The 21,857-nt window shown below is 45.4% G+C and overlaps 1 protein-coding gene across 1 annotated transcript in view; it reads right to left on the bottom strand.

Moving 5' to 3' along the window:
* The window catches only part of slo (calcium-activated potassium channel slo), a 207,979-nt gene that overhangs the window by 22,619 nt on the left and 163,503 nt on the right, over positions 1-21,857 (bottom strand). The window contains exons 14-21 of the mRNA XM_075697538.1: positions 21,574-21,729; positions 19,971-20,083; positions 18,980-19,138; positions 18,805-18,881; positions 12,156-12,227; positions 9,858-9,884; positions 8,018-8,168; positions 3,534-3,623 (exon numbers count right to left, since the gene is read on the bottom strand). Coding sequence (XP_075553653.1) covers positions 3,534-3,623; positions 8,018-8,168; positions 9,858-9,884; positions 12,156-12,227; positions 18,805-18,881; positions 18,980-19,138; positions 19,971-20,083; positions 21,574-21,729 — 845 coding nt within the window. The remainder of the gene's footprint in view (positions 1-3,533; positions 3,624-8,017; positions 8,169-9,857; positions 9,885-12,155; positions 12,228-18,804; positions 18,882-18,979; positions 19,139-19,970; positions 20,084-21,573; positions 21,730-21,857) is intronic.

Consider the following 21,857-nt stretch of genomic DNA (forward strand, 5'->3'; position numbering starts at 1 on the left):
TGTCAACGCGCTCGCTTGCCCGCGAGGAGTTCATGATTCGAAGAACTGCTCAGCGGCGTTCAATTGGACATTAACGCTTTTTATTTTATACACTCATTTTATACACTAATGACGCGGCGCCACTTCCTACCCATTGGCTGTGCCGCCACGTGCCCAACGACCGCACCCACCAGGCCACACGTTTAGTCAGCCTGGACCATGGAGCCGCCGTGGTGTCGGGGAAACGTGCTCGTCTCGCACCCCGGAGGTCCAGGTTCGATTCCTACCCAGACGGAAATTTACTTCACATTCTTTTCTAAGGTATTAGTTTGCAGGATCCTCCATGAAAAATTTGACGTCAATCCGAGTATATCTTTAGGTGTTTTTACTATTCGCCGTCCGCCATTTTTGGTACCATCATTCGGTCACGCCGCAGACTACAACGCGTCATTTTCGCGTATTGAGACCGATAATGCTTTCGCATTAAAAAAAAAAAACAATAGCCGAGGTGTTGCGTACAGTTGCGGCTCAGTTTCTGTCGATTTTATGGGTCGTCTTGCACACCAACATCAACTTTTTCGCCAATAAGTAGCACGTAAAGTTCACGAACTTTCTCTGCGTTATAAGTCCAGAAAGCCGTAGAACGTGAGCAGACCGATCTCCACGTCAAGTTCTCTCACATCAGCACTACCACAGAGGCCGCTGTAATTTGAATCTTTAGCGGGTGACAGTAATTGCAACGGTTGGTAGCTTTCGGTGTGCAGGGGACGGAGACCCCCATGCATTTATTCATTGTGTACGATTAAATAATGACCATCGTAGGATTTAGGCACCGCGTGGGCAAAGAACCCCGCCAAAGTCAATGGGAGAAATGCGCTTTGTGCGCATAGAGGCTGTGCCTAGGCGGTGTATCTAATTTGCACCTTAGCATAACGGTAAGAAATGCCGGGAGGAGCCACTCACGTGTGTTGTGAGTGAGGTAAATCGATCTGCTGAGAAGCTATTAGCACGAATTTCTAAAACTGAAATCAAGTAAGAGCATCACATCGGACTTTCGCTTACCGCTCGGAAAAGTGGAAAGTACTTTTGGAATGACAGCGTTTTCTTAGATCCAGCCCACTGGGGAGCTTATAATTGTTTGATGCCCTGCAACTTTACCGTCGACCAGTTCATCTTAGCTCCAACTGTAGCTTCTCTGCGCCATAATTAAAGGCTAAGATAAGCGGACAGTGAAAGATGAGAAACGCAACCTTACAAGTCCGAGAGATCACCACATTATAAGAGGCAGGAATTTTGCATGTCTCTTAGTGTCCTTTTACTTTCTTCTGTGGGAAGAACTTTGCAAATGCTGGTAGTATTTGACTGTCGCCAGTGCATATCACCTTTTTGTGCTTTTGTTTTCTTGCCCTGCGAGAAGGAGTGACCGCGGCGCCAAAAACTGTGCCAACCTCTCCTTTCATTTCGCTTTAATTAAAAAAGGACAGCACATGTGTGTGGTGATGAATGTGAAACTCATACACATAGGTAGCTGATGAGCAGTGTACGCCAAAGAGAATTGCTGCTGCTCTCAGCCCTAGTGGCCCACTGTGCATTTGGTTAGCCCCAGCTCACATATTTTCGTTTTGGTATATTCTTATCATAAAGCGAAAATGCGAGTATTGTTTTTCTAGCTTCATTCTCGGCCCCACGAAGCAGAAATTTTGCGAGCTCAGCGGACATGGGATGGCGTCTTTCCAGTTTCATGCGATTCAAGCATACCAGCCCTGTGGGAGGCTTACAAATATACGCTTCAGGAAGCGTTAGCATTGCTGTAACTCTAAAACGCCTTCGATCAGCAGTGGCGCGCGAAGTCAATATCGATATGCACGCGTTAAATTCTAGGCGACTCCTTCAGCGCGCCAACGTTTCACTTCAGTGCCTCATGGCGCAGCTTGATTAGCGGGCGCGCGAGATCATGCTAACCTCAACCGATTTTCGAAGTACATGATTCCGCTTATTACACGACCCATCGTCTCTGCTACTCTGAGCGTTGGTTGGCTGTGTTCGGCTGTCGTCTATAACATAGATGCAGACTGTGACAAACCTCGTGATATGTTGCGGCCCTTCTACACCTCGATTTGTTTTTGTAGGCTTTGTGTTATATATATTACCGTTTCTGTCTAGACGCTTCCTCCGCGGCCTTTGAATAGGTGGCCCACAGAATGTATACAGATCAAGCTTTGCTGCAAGGTAGCAGCGGAAACAGCAACCTGTAGCCCGCTTTAGAAGTTCAGCGCCGAAACGAAGGTGACCAAAGTCGACTTGGAGTCGTTCAATGATCATCACGTTGTATTCCCTGCGCCGCTATGCTACGGAGGTTAAGAAGGCTCCTCTCCTGTCGTTTTCTTCCAGAGCCTTTGAGAGCCAAGGGCGAAGTAGATGACCCACTACAACACTCGTATATTCAACTGTAGTGTGGCTCCCGTGCCGTTTGGTTACTGAAATTTTTTACAGCGTGTGCAGATGAATAAGGAAAGCGCACTACAGAAATGTTTCTGAAAATTACATTTTCGTTAAGTGACGACCAGGAAAAATTAGTGTAAAAAACTGTATTGTTTGTGGCAAAGGGACAGAATTTCTAGATTACGTTGCTTGTAGCTTGTAGAGGCAATACATTTGAGTTTTTTTTTTAATTTTAGCCTTTTTTTTCTTTGGCAAACTGTAAGCGCAGGCGGCAATGCAAGGTTAAGCATTTGCTTTCTCAGCGTTGCATGCAGTGTAGTAGCCCATGCAGCGTAGTGTAGAGACAGTTTCCGGTGTGGCAGTTAACTACAGTTCGCTTAAAATGAAAGGGCGTTGTCCGCTGTCGTCTAAGGTAAAGTACGCCAATAAAAGAGGCATCCGTATGCCTCGTTTATTATTATTTATTATTATGCCAATGAAAGCGGCAGTCTCGGTGCTTGGAAGTTTCAGTTGTGGTAGTACGGGCCGTACGGGCGGAGAAAAAAAATATGGACAAATGGTTTTCCGCAAAAAGAAACTATCAATGCCAAAAGCATGCGCTACGAGGGCGTGACACCAATAAATGAAGTATGACATTTTTGGTGACTATGTTCTGTCACCGCCAAGAACACTTCAACGCTTGTTAGGACTATGCCCCATATACATTTGAGACGCCCGTGTACGCCAGAGTGTCCCTGCTGGGGCAGAAGCGAGCAAAAGGCACACTTAAAGGCACGCCTTGGAAAATAACCGGGACTTTCGCTTTAGCGTTTCTTTTGTAACTGAGCATCTGATGTTCTCTGTCGCGCTCTCGAGTGCGGCCTCTGCGGACCTTAGCGTGTCGAGACTGCAGAAAGGCATTCGGACAAACAACTGGCCGGAGCGGTTGAGTAAGCATTCATAGCGTGAGCGTCATGCGTGCGTCGCGACCTCTACAGTGCACGTACAAGACAAAATAGAAAGGAAAAAAAAACAGGGAAACAAGGAACGAAGGGGCCAGCAAAGAGGCTGGGAGAGGCAGTCAAACGTAGGAGAGATAGATAGAAGAGAGAAGTGAGAAAAGGAAAGCATACATGAGCTTTTTGACCTCATAGGCAAGGTGTAAGCCAGCAAACATGTCGGGCGCAGCCGTCCGCGTGACGTGGGAAGTGTCAGAGACAGGACTGCAAAGAGAGGGGAACATACACAAAAATCTGCTGTGAGGTGGCCGCGAGTGCGTTCGTACAAGGCTGCGCGCGGCGTGGCACACAAACACACGCGCGCGCGCAGTGCGAGTGAGTGCGTGTACGCGCTCGCTTCATCACCGAACGGCCACTGCGAGAAAAAAAAGAGTGCATCCCAGTGAGGAGAGAGAGAAGCCCGCTTCCTGTCGCGCCATCTCGCACACACGCAAGCGGCAGTGAAAGTGAATGAGTGAGTGAGTGAAAGTGTGTGGAGAGACGCTCGTGCCGAGAGGTGCGCAAGTTTGAGAAAGGTTGCGGCAGGAACGGAAAAGAAAAATCGAGTGTTCGAGAAAGCGGATGCTGCTGATGCGGTGATTTCAAGAGAGACGGGCGTGCTTCAAGGCATGTGAGAGCGCCCAGTTTGTTTCGGTACCTTTTCTGCACGCCTTTGCATCGGGAAAGAAACGTGCCTGAAAAGTGCCCTTGAAAAGAAGAATAAAGAGCTTTACACAGCCGGACAAGGTAAATAGTGGCGTCAGTCTTGCATCAATACGTCGACCACCCGGTAGAGGATGATGGCGAGCAGCGTCCCAAACTTGATAACGAAAATTACTTTCTCCTCCGCTGGTCTTAACAGGACTCTGCCATTCTCGTGGCGAAATTGGCAAACTTCGTTGAACAAAGATAATTAAAAAAACACGTTTATGACAATTATCCAGTTTATGTTTCAGTATTAGAATTAATATGACACTGTTTTGGCGAACGTGGTAACCAGCGGGGCTTTTTGGCTTTGACCTAAAACCCGCAAGGCAGACGACAAGTTGTCGCGGTCATCACCTCGCTAGAACACTTGCGCCTAGTTGGTGGAAGGTCTATCCGAGCAACGCCTTACAAGCGTAGTTGTTACTAAACACTTGTCTTAATTTTTGCAGTCATGCTTGAGCAGATTAAGCATCCACCACTTTGGACAGTGCTTGGTTACCGCGGAAGTCAACGGGACCGCAGGGACTTGAATGTTGAATTTGCTAATAAAATTTGTTGCTGGGCTAGTTGGTTCATGCTAATAAATGAATACTGGTAAGCGCAGTTTTTTTTTACAGGAGAAAGAAAACACCTACACACGGGACAAACGCTTGTCCGGTGTGTCGGTGTCTTCTTTGTCCTTTAAAAAAACTACGCTTACCAGTATTCATTTATGAGTTTAAATTTGCTGCTTTCTTTCAGTGCTTATTTAAATGTAGAATCACGGGAAAGGACATATACAGCAAGCTACATTGGTCAAACAAGATCAGTTTAAGTGGTCCGGTCGCGGTTCTCTAGCCCGATTTGGAATGTTTATGGCTGGTGATCACTCTGTGGCATTTAGAACCTGTGAAACTAGCTAATGTGACGCCTCGAACTGTCCACGAAAGAGCTCTTGAGTTCTCTCGACATTGAGGAATTCGGTTGGGCTGCACCACACGCCTTTCCCAGCGCACTGGCGACGACTATTCTCCAATGTGAATAGAGATACCGCAGTCTCTCAACAATGGTATGTACACTGTTGCTTTTTTAAAAGTCGTTACGAATATGCTGAAGTGTTTATGGATACTTCTTTTTTTTTTCTTGACCACTTGAAGCGCGAAATGATTTTGCTGTGGTAAGATGAAAATCTGTGTTGAACAAGCACGTCAGGTTGGAAGACGCTTATTAATCACGCATTCTTAAACGAATTGGGCTTTCGCCATTTTGTTCTCAAGCATGACGCCTGTTTTACGCTTCATATTTCCACAACAATGACGCACAGCAGCTGAGCACGCAATAAGTTCACTTACCTGTTTGTAATACAAGAAAGTGATGAAATCAAGAATGCTTGCCTCGCTGATGCAGGGTTTTTCTATTCTTGACTGCCAAATTAACTGTCTGTTGCGCATACTTTATCTCTGTGAATAGCATATCTCAGAACAAAGGTAGTACGTATGCCGCTCGTTCAGTGATAGTGACGTTCGTGTTGCAGTGCTTCAAATGGCTGATTACGGTGTGAATAAGCGCGTACGGGCAAGCAAAGGCTTACTGCCGTGGCCAGATATGTACTGGCCTTGGTGTCATGAAATGTTTTGTGAATGCGGGCCTTGAACTGCCTAAACGTACAGTTATCTCGCCTCAAACTGAGAGGTTTGACTCAGGTGCTGTGCGAAAAGTTGTAGAACTCTCGACTCTACGTGGCGCGTCGAGGTTGCACCAGAATTCACTCTTTTTTTTTTTCACACGTGCCGTGATACGTGAGGCTTCTTTCCTGATAGTACCAGAGCTCGCATGGACCTAAGAAGAGAGAGCCAAGAAATAGCAACAAGGCATCACGGATGTAAGAGCTGCGCCGTTCTATTTCCTTGCTGCTTCCTTGGTGCCGTCGCTGCCAGTTACTGTCAAAGATCGAATGATGATATCCGAATAATTGCGATCCGATTAAGCTGGTCAAAACAGATAAAGAGGCCCTTACGAAGAAGACCATTAATTACGCATTATTTAGGTTATTCATTTGATGTTTCGTCATTGAGATCAACAAATATGACACGTAGCCTTTCTCGACTCCTGCTTCTAGCATGACCTATAGTTTGAACACAAGTTAAATGTCGCGAGCAGGTCAGCTGTGACACATCCACAAGAACGAGAAGAAATGAGGTTAACTGAGGGGCCCGATTTTTATTAATCATATCATAAGAAGCCAACAAGGATACCAAGGACAACGCAGAGGAAATAACTTGTACTTACTAACTGAATAAAAGAAATGATAAATTAATCGAAATTAAAGTTGATGAAAAACTTTCCGCAGGTGGGGAGCGGTACGTCTTCGCGTTACGCGTGCGGTGCTCCACCAATTGAGCTACCACGGCGCCGTTTTCCCATCCACTTTCCGGGGTATTTATGTGTTTACTATTAGAATTAACCCTGGGAGTGTTAGGCAGCGCCACCACTTGCATTGCACGCGTAATGCGAAGACATGGGATCGTCCCCCCCTGCGGCAAGTTGTTTTTTCATCCACTTTAATTTCCGTTAATTTATGATTTCTTTAATTGAATTAGTAAGTACAAGTAATTTCTCCTGTCTTGTTCTTGGTGTCTTTGTTGGCTACTTATGAGATCCACAAGAAGGCAGACAGGTGTTGAGTTAGGGAAGCGTTCCGGAACGACGTATGCAACTCTAACTGATTCATTTTGAGCTGAGTTTCTTTTGTCTGCTTCACGTGGCCGCCCTTGCGCATGCTAAGTTCCACCGCAGTATTTGTTGATAAGATTCGTTTGTTTCGCTTTGCGTGCCTGTACACGTGACGCGTCAAAAGCAAAGGTATTTCCCGTCGAGCCTCTTTGCACAGCTAACTGACTCGGCAAAGTAGGATGCCTTCACAGGCACAGCAGCTGATTGGCGTGTCGCCGGTTGAATCCGTTCGCCGAAGCTGTAAAGGTGCGTACGTTAGCAAGATATACAAGTGAAGCGATCTGACTCTGGCACATTCTGGCGCGGAGCATAGATACAAGAGAAGAGCGCGACATAACGAGGCAGAATCGCAAACGAATGTGCCTCGCTTGCTCTGAGCGTCAAACATCTCGATATCTCGGAGCCGTATCGTTTCTCCAACAGAGCACCCTGTAACCATTTTGGCACCTCATGCGCGCAGCCTGTGTCGACTCCAAAGCAAGGGACCCGCCGCGGTGGCTTAGCGGTGTTGCGCTACTAGGCACGAGGCCGGGGGATCAAATCGCGGCGACCGCATTTTGGTGTGGGCGAAATACAAAAATGCCAGTGTCCCGCGCACGTTAAAGGTCTCCTGATGATCAAAATTAATCCGGAGTCCCCTACTATGTCGTACCTCATAATCAAATCGTGGTTTTGGCACGTAAAACCCCATAATTCATTCATAACTCTCCAAAGCAATTTGGGAACAACGCGAAAGTGCTGTTTGGCGAGCGAGTAAACATGAACGTCACAGCTGAAGCCTCCGAAATGGGAAAGGAATTTCAGAAAAGACACTGGACAACACTTGTTAATTTAGTACCTATGGTACGTTGTACGCGAAGACCTGGGGATAAAAAAACAGTGGCAGTGTACTCGTGCCATTAGCCTGACTCCGAGTTTTTTTTTTTTTTTTTGCACTCGGCAGAGCGACACGGAATAGACCAGCGCTTGCATCCGAATGATATTCACGGTAATTCCGTTGATGCTATGATGGCGATCGCTCTTTGTGGTTGTCTGCGTTCTAGTTGGGCGCTCCGTGGCGAGTCAGATGAAGCGATTCAGGCTGCGCAAACAGATCATGGGCGCGATGACTGAGGCATCAAGGTGTACTGATGGCCAGCTTAGCGCACGCGCAGACACGTCTCTCTGTCGGTGCATGCGACACTCGCCGCAGGGCTTACCTGGCGTAGGATGGGGGAGCAGAGCGTCCTCCGCGCTCGTTGGGCGATGTCAGCGAATTGCTCTGGTCGTGTTTTTTTGTACTTGGCTTTGGCTTCGGTGCAGAGCTCACGCGGTTCTGGTCGTTGTTGTTGCCCACTTGAGGCTGAGTGGCTGATTGTGCACGAAATGCAAGGAGAAAAAAAAAGACATCTGAAAGACTATCCCTGCGCCATTCATTCGAGCTTTTTGGGCAAGCAGGAGACGACTGCCCTCCGTCCTCTTACTGTGCCTGGAAAATTTGGACCGTGTCTTTGTAAACGTAAATATAGGGCTCGTTTTACAAGGATCACGAAGGTCATCCTGACAGCTCTGCAACGTGCATTTTTCGTGCTTCCCCCTCAGTGAAGTGTCTCTAAGAATGAAACCAGAATCTTGTACCGAAGAGAAAAAAAAATGTCGGGCACTCACTAAAAAGAAGATATGTCTGAAACATGTCACATTAGGTTTTGCGTTTCGTGACTAACGCTATGAAATTTGTGGCTGGTTAAGCAGCTTATTTTTTTAACGATAGCAGGGATTTCTTTGATTGAAAGATAATCTGACCAAACAAATATGCGCTCAGTTTTATTGATTATGTAAAACTCAAGAAAACCAAAATCTCTCTGAAGCAAAAATATTCTCAAAGGTGTGTCCTTGACGAAAAGCTTTATGCCAAAGAACGGCACTTGCTCACACTACCGAGTAATTCAAGATGTAATTACAAAATAAGTCAGAACAGCTTAACTCCACGGGTAAAACCAGAGGCGTTGTTTAAAAGAATGTGAAAGGTGTCCCTGGGTTTCGCTCGGTAAATTTCAAACAAATCCCTATTGAAAAAAATAAGCGTCAGTGTTCTTACTTTTTTTTTTTTTGCGGCAATAAGAAAGTTTTTTTTTGTATGCCGGGATTAGCTTGTTCGGTTTATACTTTATACAACGCGCCAGCGCAGTTAGGAAACATGTTTTCAGATGCGGGAATGCGGCGTATTACTACTCATGCGTTCTTTCTTTCGGAAGCCTTTAGAGTCTAGCTACAGGCCTATATATATAGGCCTGTAGCTAGTTTATCTATACCGCAGTTATGTGGCGTCCTTTGCGAAAAATTCGAGCATCGAGCCTGTGCAAGAGTAGGTGCAGTAAATATCATTGCTTCCTAAAAGGAGAGCTTACGCAAGGGTCTTGGAGGGCATCAGCCATACAAAAGGTACCGCCTCAGTCTAACGCTCGCGAACCAAGCCCACAGTTAACTAAGAAACTATTTTCACAGGAGTCGTAAGACAATCTAGTAACGCATAAGCAGGGCATGCACAGCTTCTAGGTGCATGTGGGAAATCAGGCAGTTTAGTTGATATAAAAATATGTTGAAGCATGCAAAATGCAGTGAGAGAGAAAAAATTTCATAACAGATAAACGCGAGAACGATGTTGAGCTTAAACAAGGTTGCGAGCATCCAAAAAAAATGGCTTCAACAATGACTTTTTTGTGAATCTTTGCTGCCTCGTCGTTTAAAGTAGGCAGACAGCTTTGCGTAGCACGTCGCTGTCTGCCGGGTATTCTAGCGTATGGCTCAGCGTGGACCTCGCAAACCCTGTTGAAGCATTCTTACAACAGACATCGCAGCATGCAGCCTAAGGCCTCGCGAGATTCTTCAAGAAACAAGTCTTGCAGGCTAGTTTCTTGTACTATTGGGTTCTACATTGGATGAAACAAAAAAGTTTGTGCTATGCCTAGCAGTATACAAAAAGTAACAAGGAACTGCGGACACGTAGTCCGAAAAACGTGCGAGGCACTGAGTGCTGTCAAATACAGCGAATGAACGTACCCGTGTAGGTAAAGCTTTCTTCTTCAACTAGGTGAGTAAAACAAAACAGAACGTGCAAATCAACACAAAAAACGAACAGTTCGCATTTGGTCTTTTAAACACGTTATGCCCAGTATAGGAGAGTGAACACCTCAGATGCTTTATGTCATCCGCTAAATCAAGGGTGCGCAAGTGCGCGTTTACAGTGCAAAGTACGCAAGTAGCTTTGTTGCCTCCAGCTGCTCTACCTGAAAACACCGTAATGAGATGCTCTCGATTAATAATTTTGACTACTTAAGGGCCACCATATTTTCACAACATGGACGCGTTAGATAATTATTTAGACTATCCATACTTCCTTAACGTCCACCGAATTCTCAATACACAGCCATCGCACCCACATCGTAACGCAGCCGTCGCGGTAGAGAAGCGTACACGCGACGCTATGGTCAGCAGCGGAGCGTCATAGAGGCGGACCCGTGGCGGGTTCGCTGAGCTGTAATGGTGTAACGATTGTATAGTCGAAACCGCGTGTAACACTTGCGATATAGACTAAATGTGAAAGAGGACTCAACACGTCAATGTATCGTATCGAGTTCGAATATATTCACATAACAGGCTCTCGCTGAAATGTCCCCAATCAGTTCGGCTGCGCTCAAGGAAGTTCGCGCCAAGTTCTGCCATTCAACACTGCCTTCCTGTGTACGTTCTCTGTTTTTCGCGCTTGCTTCATTAAATTGATAAGAATGGAATGGTCATACTCGTCGAATGAACAAGTAAACTTTGCAAGTTTTGGTGCCACCAGCTTGGCCAAAATGCAAGGAGAATACGGCATAGCTCAGGGCGCTTGCTGTTAGTGCCGAACTCTGCATATGAGACATTGCCTAGTAGTGCACAACGCCAATATAAGTTCTTGTTAAAGAAGAAAGAGCGCTATAAAAATTTCAGTCCTGTCTTATGCGTTTACGTAAGAAGTCAACAAAGGCAGAAGCAGCTGTTGAAGGTATGACGAACGCGCGGCCTGCGATACATTCAAAACTCGTCGGATTACAAACGTACCGATCAATACTTTCACGCAAAGCAATACCGTTTGCACGTACGCAGCTTCAGAAATGGTTTTTCTATGTGTTCATATCTTGACGCCTATGACGTTGCAATTTCAGCCATTTGTAGCAAGTAAATGAGCCACAATAGTGCGTGCCGGTTTCATGCAGCAGTAATGTTTTAAGCTAACTGGCCATAAGCATCTGAGGAATTCGTCTCACACAATGAGCAAAATGTACTCAGTGCATTCTAAAAAGGGAATATCTTCGTAGTGAATTTTCGCTTCAAAGAAAATAGCGCAGAATCTTAAGTTCTCACGCTTCTCAGTTACGACGAAAACTATCGCCGCATAGCCAGCATAGAACTTGCAAAGCACAAAACGTGTTCTCTCTTTATTTTCTCATTCGCACTTCTCAGCAGCCAACAAACGGTGAGTAGGGCGCTATAGCAGGTGCAAGTCTTTGCCAGGGCTAGCTTTCTTTGTGTTGTTTTTTATGTAAGCAGCATAAATAATGAAGCAAGCAAGTGAAAGAACGTGAGAAATTGCCGTCTCTAAGTGCATGTAATATTATATGCGTGCTTTTTGAGCACATAAGTCATTTCTTAATCCTGTCATTAAGTAGTCAACAATATAGTTCAGCTCATATGCTCTTTTGCTTTCGGTAACTTGTGCGCAAAAGTGCTGCACTGAACATCAGAAGACTACTCTCACTTATACGAAAAAAAGTACCACGGCTCTATAACGCCCAAATGTCTCTGAACCCTCCGCCCTACCGTACTTTTAATGCAACAACAAAGAAATGCATGGAGCAAAAGCATGTTTGCTATCCTTTGGTTAGAGTAGTACGACGATGCCACACGAAGATACGAGCACAATTGTCGTTAATAGCCCACCGACTTAGTTCGCCACTTATTTGCGAGCAAGTGAAACCGTGTTGCATGTCCAGATTGCTCTGGTGGTGTTATAAGCTGTACACATATGTAAAAGAAAAAGCTAGATAAAATGAATTTCCGCACACAGAGTCGTCAGAAACGGCACAAGAACACGGCTACAGTTGCAACAAGTGATTGTCGATGTGCAAGTGTGAACTAGACAGAAAAACAGCAAAACAAATCAAGTGAAGCTCTAGTACTCTTCACAAGCTAAACTAGGAAAGAACACAAAAGAAATGACAACGTGCCCGATTTTTAGTACACGCCTATAGGCGGGCGGCAGTTCAGAAGCACAGTCAGCATGCAAACTACAGCAGAAGATGTTAGTGAAAGGATGACTACCTCGTAGCTTGACTCTCTTGGGTATTTCGGGTGGTGTGAAAGTGGGAACATTGGAGTTATGCAGACCTTCATCTGTGGATTAGTGAATAAGACAACCACCCACGTTACTAGCGTGCCAGTGGCTCAGTGGTAAGCACTACCGAAGAACAATGCCTGCTGAAAGACGGCAGCAGTTAAAGACAGGACACATGCACATAAAAGCACGCACGATCATGTGACACAGGCTACAGACGGAAAAGAAGTCACAAAGAACGGAGAACCTCATAGCCATTTGTACTGGTCCGTTAACGAGAAGATAAACACGCATGCACGTTACCCTATAGGTCCTGTGCGCGCAGCGAAAGTTTAGCCTTAACAGAGAATAGGTAACTTCATTTATTTAGATAATATAAATGCCCTCCATTTCAGTCTCAACCACCCTTGCCCAAAACGCAGCTCCTGGAGCAGGGTGTTCTCCATCGACGCCGCTGTTTTCCGCGAAGAAGGCTTGTAGGCATCACGAGCGAAAACGGCCGAGATGCAGCGCGTGAGCAGTTTCAGCGGGTTTCCTTCGCTTTTTGATTTGAAGTGACTGCGATAGTAGCTTTCGTCGTAAACAACGGTGGTCGGATGTGCAGTCTCATTGTTTCAAACTATATTCTCAATCACTTTTTGCAGACTGCGTGATGTACGCGCGCAGTGGATTTCGGCCAGAGGGATGTTACACAGAAAGCAGCAACAGCATTCGGGATAAAAGCGCGTGTGTACATTATTTTTGTAGAGTGCCATAGGTACATAACGGAGCAAACGTAATTAGGTTTGTATACTGGGATGCATCATGCTTTGTGGGGTTTTTATTCTTTAGGCACTATTAGAGTCGATGTCCTCTTAAAGCGCCTATTCGCGCGCAAACTTGAGTTAATAATTTAGAAGAAGGGTGCATTCTTAGACGCGTGAAGTTCGTGTGGCGTGCAATTGGGAATGGCTACTTGGGGTTATACAAAATTATAGTGCTGATTAAATAGACTGCCATTGGTCGCGGTTTAAGATTTTGGATAAATTATAACGGTGCAGAATGGCCTACGAAGTCGAGTGTTATCGTAATGGGGTCACCTTCAGCCGAACTACATAGTCCTTCAGGAATCTGGCACACCATCTATGGCTGATTCATTGGCAAATAAATATATTTGGACATAATTTCTAGTCAAGCTATAAAACACTGCGCGAACATATTATGCATAGCATGAAGCACCAAAAATTATTAGCCCGACATTTTTAGGCACGTAGTATAGTCACTCGTCATTAAGTAATGCGTCTAAGAGCTGAACTTGGTAAGTCACGTCCCTACTGTTCCATATCCGCGCTGCTCTTCTGGGTATCTTATTTGATGATAACGTACGCGCTCACTTCGTTTATGTTCGCATTCCGATAGTTTCTGCGGAGTGAGACACACTCATCGGCAAATTTATTCACGTCCTCGACCATGCTAAACACGCGGCTGTTACGTACGTGAAGTATATACGCATTGCCACGGCAACAGTGTTGTTCTGGTCCTCCGCAATATATATTTTTCTTTCTTTTTTTGCCTAGGCAGTTTTTTTTTATTTTACTCAACAGCTCTGCGGGGCGGTCAGCCATACTAATTACGGTATTAGCTAAATGGCAATAAAGCACGGGGCGTAGACTGGGCGGTGCGGAACCAGTAGTGAAGGAGACAACTTTGACAGAAACGGTAGGCCAGTATGGTGGCATGCTAGAGAACGCAACAAGTGGCGAAGTGCCGTGGCAGAGCGCATGTCGTACAAACCAGGCTGGAGGTGAGAGAGAAGGCATGCATTCATACACAAACAGGCAGACATTTGCATGCGGACACGCCGAATAATTACGGACGTGCACGTGAGGAAGTGAGAGACATGCTACGTTGACAGGAAGGCATGCGTTTGGCGGGCAACAGAGTTACGTCACATTTACACGTCGAAATACAATTACAGCGAAACGCTGCTTGACTGCACTTTTGTCGTCAGACAGAACTTCGAGGGAGCGCAAGCGCAGGCATGGTTTGACGAAGGATGGGCATTTTGCCGGAAATGACTATTATACCGACGTATCGATTCAGTACTTGACAACAAACGGTAAAATTTGAAACTTCAGTTCAAAATTTTTGTCATGTTTGTGTTGTACAGCGTCAATGTGATTGCTGTTCGCGCATAATTAACTGCAAGCCCATCTACAGGAACTATTCGCTGTGCGGTAATTATATTTGCTGCGATATTTCTTTGCCGCCTGAGTCTGGTGGAAATGTCTTTATAAGCTGTTCATAGGAAGCTACGAGTTAAATATGCACATGTAGACTTAAAACGTCGGCACTTTCTGCGCGTTAGGTAGCTGTACATGGCACTTATATTTTCAGCTTTTCGTACAGCTGCTATCAACGTGAACTATTTCAAATAATTTTTTTAATTAAGTTTAGAGTGCAGTCCACATTAAATGTTTGAACCTGAACTTACGAAGCACGGACCTTATCCAAAAGTCGTCAAAAGTGCAGTCAGGCTGCGTATTCTTTCACAGCTTCCAGTGCCAGCTCTGGACTGCTGGCCACACGTACTACGTTCACAACATTTAACAAAGATACTTTGAAGGCAACCTACTTGCTCGACTAACTGCCTGTACTGCCCTGACACCCTTTTTAAACAGACCAACTCCGGCAGCAACACGGGTAAAAAGAAAAGCCAGCAAAATGGGGGAGAGAAAGAAAAAAAGGATAGACAGTTAGTTGTTGGGTGTAAGACATGGTCAGAACACACGACATACTGAAAATCAAAATTTAGTTCAATATTCTCTAAAATTTTAAAGAAAATACAGTTTTTATCGTTAGCACTTTTGTATCGCTTTGTTTTAAAGAACTGAAGAAGATGACACCTGCACATGTTATACACTTAAACAAAAATGTATCAGAACTATCCTCAGAGTTTAATTTAGTAAGTAATAATACTTTAGTCCTATAGATGCTTAGAGAAATTAGTAGTTTTGCAAGTGATGTATCATTACTCCTTTAGAAACTCTTCGCTGGTTGATGGGGCCGAATGCCCTTGCTGGTCAATGCGCAGTATGCCAATGTAAAGAAAAACAATTATTTGCAGGTGCGTAAACCTAGGCATGCTTTTTTTTGTGGATAATGAAATAAAAGAAGAGGTAAACAGAAAAAAAATGTTTCGTGTTAAATGCACAATCACATTCACTGCACAAAATGTTCATTTGTTCAAGGCTGCAGACTCGGCATTTGCTTCCCGGCCATAAGCCCTAAAGTATTCATTTCCAACTAGAATCGCAGTTTGGGCGGATAATTACTTACATCGCGTCAGTCGCGCATTCAATTGTTCTTTTAAAAACAGGGCACACCATTAAAGTCAACCCATTCAAGCGGCACTCACGAGCATGAAAAACGGTTTATGGCCTGCTGAGGGACAAGAGCCCTAGTATCTACTTCAGCAGCCGCTTACCAGAGAAGAAAGAAATAAGCTTTCTGATATTTTAATGCGATTGGTAATTTTAAGGTACATCATCCATTTACCGGAGTCTGTCTGTCTGTCTGTCTGTCTGTCTGTCTGTCTGTCTGTCTGTCTGTCTGTCTGTCTGTCTGTCTGTCTGTCTGTCTGTCTGTCTGTCTGTCTGTCTGTCTGTCTGTCTGTCTGTCTGTCTGTCTGTCTGTCTGTCTGTCTGTCTGTCTGTCTGTCTGTCTGTCTGTCTGTCTGTCTGTCTGTCTGTCTGTCTGTCTGTCTGTCTGTCTGTCTGTCTGTCTGTCTGTCTGTCTGTCTGTCTGTCTGTCTGTCTGTCTGTCTGTCTGTCTGTCTGTCTGTCTGTCTGTCTGTCTGTCTGTCTGTCTGTCTGTCTGTCTGTCTGTCTGTCTGTCTGTCTGTCTGTCTGTCTGTCTGTCTGTCTGTCTGTCTGTCTGTCTGTCTGTCTGTCTGTCTGTCTGTCTGTCTGTCTGTCTGTCTGTCTGTCTGTCTGTCTGTCTGTCTGTCTGTCTGTCTGTCTGTCTGTCTGTCTGTCTGTCTGTCTGTCTGTCTGTCTGTCTGTCTGTCTGTCTGTCTGTCTGTCTGTCTGTCTGTCTGTCTGTCTGTCTGTCTGTCTGTCTGTCTGTCTGTCTGTCTGTCTGTCTGTCTGTCTGTCTGTCTGTCTGTCTGTCTGTCTGTCTGTCTGTCTGTCTGTCTGTCTGTCTGTCTGTCTGTCTGTCTGTCTGTCTGTCTGTCTGTCTGTCTGTCTGTCTGTCTGTCTGTCTGTCTGTCTGTCTGTCTGTCTGTCTGTCTGTCTGTCTGTCTGTCTGTCTGTCTGTCTGTCTGTCTGTCTGTCTGTCTGTCTGTCTGTCTGTCTGTCTGTCTGTCTGTCTGTCTGTCTGTCTGTCTGTCTGTCTGTCTGTCTGTCTGTCTGTCTGTCTGTCTGTCTGTCTGTCTGTCTGTCTGTCTGTCTGTCTGTCTGTCTGTCTGTCTGTCTGTCTGTCTGTCTGTCTGTCTGTCTGTCTGTCTGTCTGTCTGTCTGTCTGTCTGTCTGTCTGTCTGTCTGTCTGTCTGTCTGTCTGTCTGTCTGTCTGTCTGTCTGTCTGTCTGTCTGTCTGTCTGTCTGTCTGTCTGTCTGTCTGTCTGTCTGTCTGTCTGTCTGTCTGTCTGTCTGTCTGTCTGTCTGTCTGTCTGTCTGTCTGTCTGTCTGTCTGTCTGTCTGTCTGTCTGTCTGTCTGTCTGTCTGTCTGTCTGTCTGTCTGTCTGTCTGTCTGTCTGTCTGTCTGTCTGTCTGTCTGTCTGTCTGTCTGTCTGTCTGTCTGTCTGTCTGTCTGTCTGTCTGTCTGTCTGTCTGTCTGTCTGTCTGTCTGTCTGTCTGTCTGTCTGTCTGTCTGTCTGTCTGTCTGTCTGTCTGTCTGTCTGTCTGTCTCAACTTGTGTCAGTGCAGGTAGTCCACAGTATAATGGTTAGAACATAGGGCTGCTGTGATGAGGGAACCGCGTTCGAAACCAACTATCAGGCCAACTTCACGAATCACGGGTATGTGACATTGAGTATGTGTCGTTAATAAGTAAACCCGTTTCACGCCAACATGTATTGCTGGGTATGTGAAACTAGGTATGCGCCACACTTCAGTGAACCTTGTTGACCTCAGTTTGGTTCACTGGGTATATGTGCCGCTCTTCAAGAAACCTGTTTCACGCCAACTCGGGTCCCTGGGCTTGTGCCGCTCTTGAATGCCTTCTAAGCCATCTTGGGTGAGTGGCTATGTGTGAGTATGTGCCGATTTTCAATGAACCACTTTGACGCAAACTTGGGTCTTCCCATTGGTTATGCTGCGGTGACGCTAGGTGGCGCAGCGAAGCGCGAGAGAGCAGCGCGAGAGAGCAGCGCGTACACATGCACACCTCATATATAACGCGTTTCGGCGATTGCGATACGGTGTGCCGATGCATTGCTCCAATGCTAATCGCATTAACGTCGGAATTCACCGTGAGATGAGTTTCGTCAGATTTTTTTTTTTACCCACCTGCTCTGTTCCACTGGCACATCTTTAGAAGGAGAAACACGTGGCCATGAAGTACGGCATCGTGTTAAATGAAAGCGCTAGCGGTACGAGTTCAAGCTCTTGATGCCTTTCGTGGTTCATTCTGTGCCCAGAGCTCGACAATTTCAACGTGCAAAAAGCGTACGACTGAGAAAATGGTGCGCGTCAAGCGAAGATAAAATGATTTAAGCGCGATCATGTACCATCTGTTAAGTACAGTCTAGCTCTTATTACTTTTCTTTTTTGACGATCGCTCGCACACACAACTAAACGGTTTCATTTTGTGAATTGGAATTGAAATAGAAAGCGATTTCGTTTCACAGATTATCAGACGTGATGAACAGAATTCGAAGTGGCAAATACTCGGAGGAGCAGCCTTGAGCCCCAAATGAACATAAATAAATTTCGCGCACTCACTTGAACTCTTTTTAAAGAAGTGAGAAAAAGTATTGCAGTACATTTTATGAATAAGACAGCTTTAACACATTCGTGAAATTTTTCAGCGTACGCTGCCCGCTCGTTTGTCGGAAACGCGAGAACAAGACATTTGTACATAATTTGCCAATTTCATTAAACGGAGCGTAACGAGAAACAAAAGAAATAAGATGCTCACACAACTGAAGTTGTGTTGAGCATGTAATACATACTTTTGCCTTTTCAAAGTAAACAACATAGTGCACAATGCATGAAGCGACAAGCAAGCATTTCATGTCAAGGGTAGAAGAGCAGATTCAGTGTGTTTTTCAGCTCTCAGATAGGGCGGTGCATAAAGCGGTTTTGCCAAGACAGTCAGTGTTCATCGTGGCAGCTGGAGCACAGCGAGTGTGACCGTACAGAAAGCTCACGCAAAGCGGGGCACACATTTATGACCACCTGTTCATTCACTGCCAGGGCAAAAAAGCGGCGCTTGAACACTCAGCCTAAGGATTTGTTTCAAACACAGGTGGAACACTGCCGTGGGCGAGATGTGCTTTACGATCACGGCGCTTCCTAGCAAACACTTAGCCGCTTAGCAACGAACAAACAAACAAAAAGGAACAACACTCAGAAGCTTCGTCTTCGCCCAACCTGGATTGTGACGCTGACTGTTGGCTGAATGAAAGATGTGCCAACATTTCAAAACACTTACGATTCTTGCACTTGCACTTCTTGATGAGCTTTTCATCTTTGATGTCTTCGTGGCAGTTTTTGCAGTAAAACCATGCCCTAGGAAAGAGAAAACAAAATTTAAATCAGCCTTTAACGGTCAGTAAGAAAAATGTCACTGATGGTGAGAGAGAGGAAAAAAACAGCAATCTTGTTACCTTTTCACTTCGTCTGCAGACTGAGCAATAAAAAACCCCTGAGTGTTAAGAGTAATCTTTATTTTTTTCTTGGGATTGATGGCAATCTTGGAGTCCGAACCTTCATCAACAGCCACCTCAATGGCCAAAAGTAGCAGTTTTAATTTCACAAAGCAAAGCCTGAAAAGCAACAGAGTGTTTCCATCAGGCACAAAGGACGACAACAGCAATTAAAGCAGCTGAAGCAAAGGGCTCTGCTCCAGTTTTTGAAAATGACCATTGAATGTTACTACACTAGTATAGCATATTACAACGTAACCAAGGCGCAAAAAGGAAGTAAAAGTCAGCATCATAGTTTTAAACCACCTCATAACCTCATAACGGATGAGCAAAACGAGAACAAAGTGAAAGCAGGAGCCTCCTTTCACCTTGTTCTCGTTTTGCTCATCGTCTTGAATTTCCATCTCCCGCCTTCCCCCCGTGTTTTCCCTGGATCTCTCATAACCGCTAATAAAGCCTCGCGAATTTGTCGGCAAGAGGCGCATGGTGGACTCAACTATAGAAAACGAAACGTCGCAATGTGATGCTTGCCCTCTTCCCCTTTACCCTTCGCCCTGCTGAAGCGGCGGTAGAAAAAAAAGAAAGAAACCCACGCGCACGCCGTGGTTAAACCAGTACAACGTCATCCTCCGTCATTCAGATGTTCTAAAGCTTACTACTGGTGGCCGTGTCCGATCATTTACACGGCGCCCTTACGAAGGAATCCACATGGCATAGCTTTCCACCACCACACTGGGGCCACCAAGTGCACTGAATAAAACTCACTGCGATGTACGGGAATGGAACACGCATTCATTCTCTTTTGTAAACGCGAAATCTTCGGCCGCAGTGAAGGAATGAAGTAAGTTAATGACGATGCAAACGCTCGTGGCGAAGATTGACATGCTCACTCTAGTCTCCAATGCAGGAAAAAATAATCTAAAATAGAGTAAACGAGTCAGTAAGTGCTTACTCTGCTGCCTGAGGAAAGGTCATGCCTGTAAAAGAGGCGGATAAGCTCTCGGTATACATCTCCATTCCTGTGCCACACAGATAATCGTTTTGCCATGCGGGCATGTCAGGAGACTGAAAAACAAAGTGAGATAGTAGGTTTAGTCGCGGTTCTACAAGACCATCCTAAATATTCCATTTTGTTTTGTGTGGGAGTCGAGCCCGTACTTTCTTTTGCAAACAGCGCGAATAACGGGACACAGAAAGAGGCACACGACACAGGCGCTGTGTCTGTCGTGTGTCTCTTTCAGCGCGTGTGTCGTGTGCCTCTTTCTGTGTCCCGTTATTCGCGTTGTTTGCAAAAGAATGTGTGCGTATCAACAAGCCCGGCTAGCCACTATACTGAAGCCCATACTTGTTTCACTTATCCAACACCCTAAAGGTGGCCTCAGAGCACCTCTGAACTTTATGCATACCACAGTTAGGGAGCGAGAGAAGGATGTGGTTTTGCATGCTACTTCCGGAGTGAAAGGCCGAACCCGCATAGAAAGAAAGACGGAGCACAGGGTTAGAAACAAAGCACCGTAGGAGGAGACACGCCGCCCAGGATGCGAGCTATCCCACAACTGCTGTTTTCTGCTCAGCTAAGAAAAATAGTTAAACAACGTGCACTGAAAGTGTTCCGTCTCTAAACGAACTCACTTGCACAAAGCTCTACGCCCGCCCGATAAAGCAACGAGACGTGACACCGAATGCAAGCACTACTCTACCCCACAAGAAGGCTGCCCGCTTCTACCTACATCCAATTCAGTCCAGCTACGCGCTACGCCTCGTTATCACCAACGCACTCACTCACACCAAATAGTTTCTTGAAGAAGCTGACTTCCTGCAATTAACGTTAGAAGGAAGGCACAAGTGAAATCCTCAAGAGCTGATCACATTTAATAAAGAACAATAAACAAAGCTCCGTGACAAGCCGTTCAATTGCGATTACATTGCGAAGTGCAAATGCGAGTTATCAAATAAAATAAGCCTGCCCCTATGCTACAGTATCACGCAAAGATATTCACTGAATGGTATTCCTTCGAATACCATTCACACCCTGAATAGGGCATTGAGGCAGATGGTTCTTGTGAGATGCACAAAAGAAAAACCCACTGCACCGTGGCACCAAAATGAAAACAAAATACGTAAGCACTCGCTAGAATAACGGGAGTAAAAAACACGAGTAACAGGTTGGTTTTAGAGAAACATTATTGTGCTACGCAGACTCGGTGGACATAGAAACAGAGTGGATCGTTTAATTGAAAGGCTTCAAAGAAAAACTGCTTTTCGAAAATCACCCCCCTTCCACACACACACACACACACACACACACACACACACACACACACACACACACACACACACACACACACACACACACACACACACACACACACACACACACACACACACACACACACACACACGCGCGCGCGCGCGCGCGCGCGCAAATTTCCGACTGTAAACATGAGTAAATTACATGCGTATCATTCTTCATTTCTTTCTTTTTTTCTTTTTTGCGGAAAATAAACACATGATTTATGAACGCAATTAAAATGGAGCGAAGTCGGGCGACTCACCGTTTTGTAGGATCTCATAGCAAACAGGTTGGCCATCATGGTTGAAAAACCGGGGGCCAGGCAGCTTTGTGCAATGAAGCCGAGTTTCAGCTCCGACACGCATATCACGTCATCTCCCCGTTTCCAGTTCCAACTGGGGATATTCAGCAAGTAAGCCTGCAAAATTTAAAAAAAAAGAAGAGAGAATGTCGTTTCTCGCGCCTTAGATTTCTTTCTTTTTTCTACGAAGATTTTGTACTTTCATTACACTGAACAGCAGTTGCTAACCCGCTGGATAACTCCTT

The sequence above is a fragment of the Dermacentor variabilis genome, chromosome 1 (genome assembly GCF_050947875.1).
Source record: "Dermacentor variabilis isolate Ectoservices chromosome 1, ASM5094787v1, whole genome shotgun sequence".
Classification (NCBI taxonomy): domain Eukaryota; kingdom Metazoa; phylum Arthropoda; class Arachnida; order Ixodida; family Ixodidae; genus Dermacentor; species Dermacentor variabilis.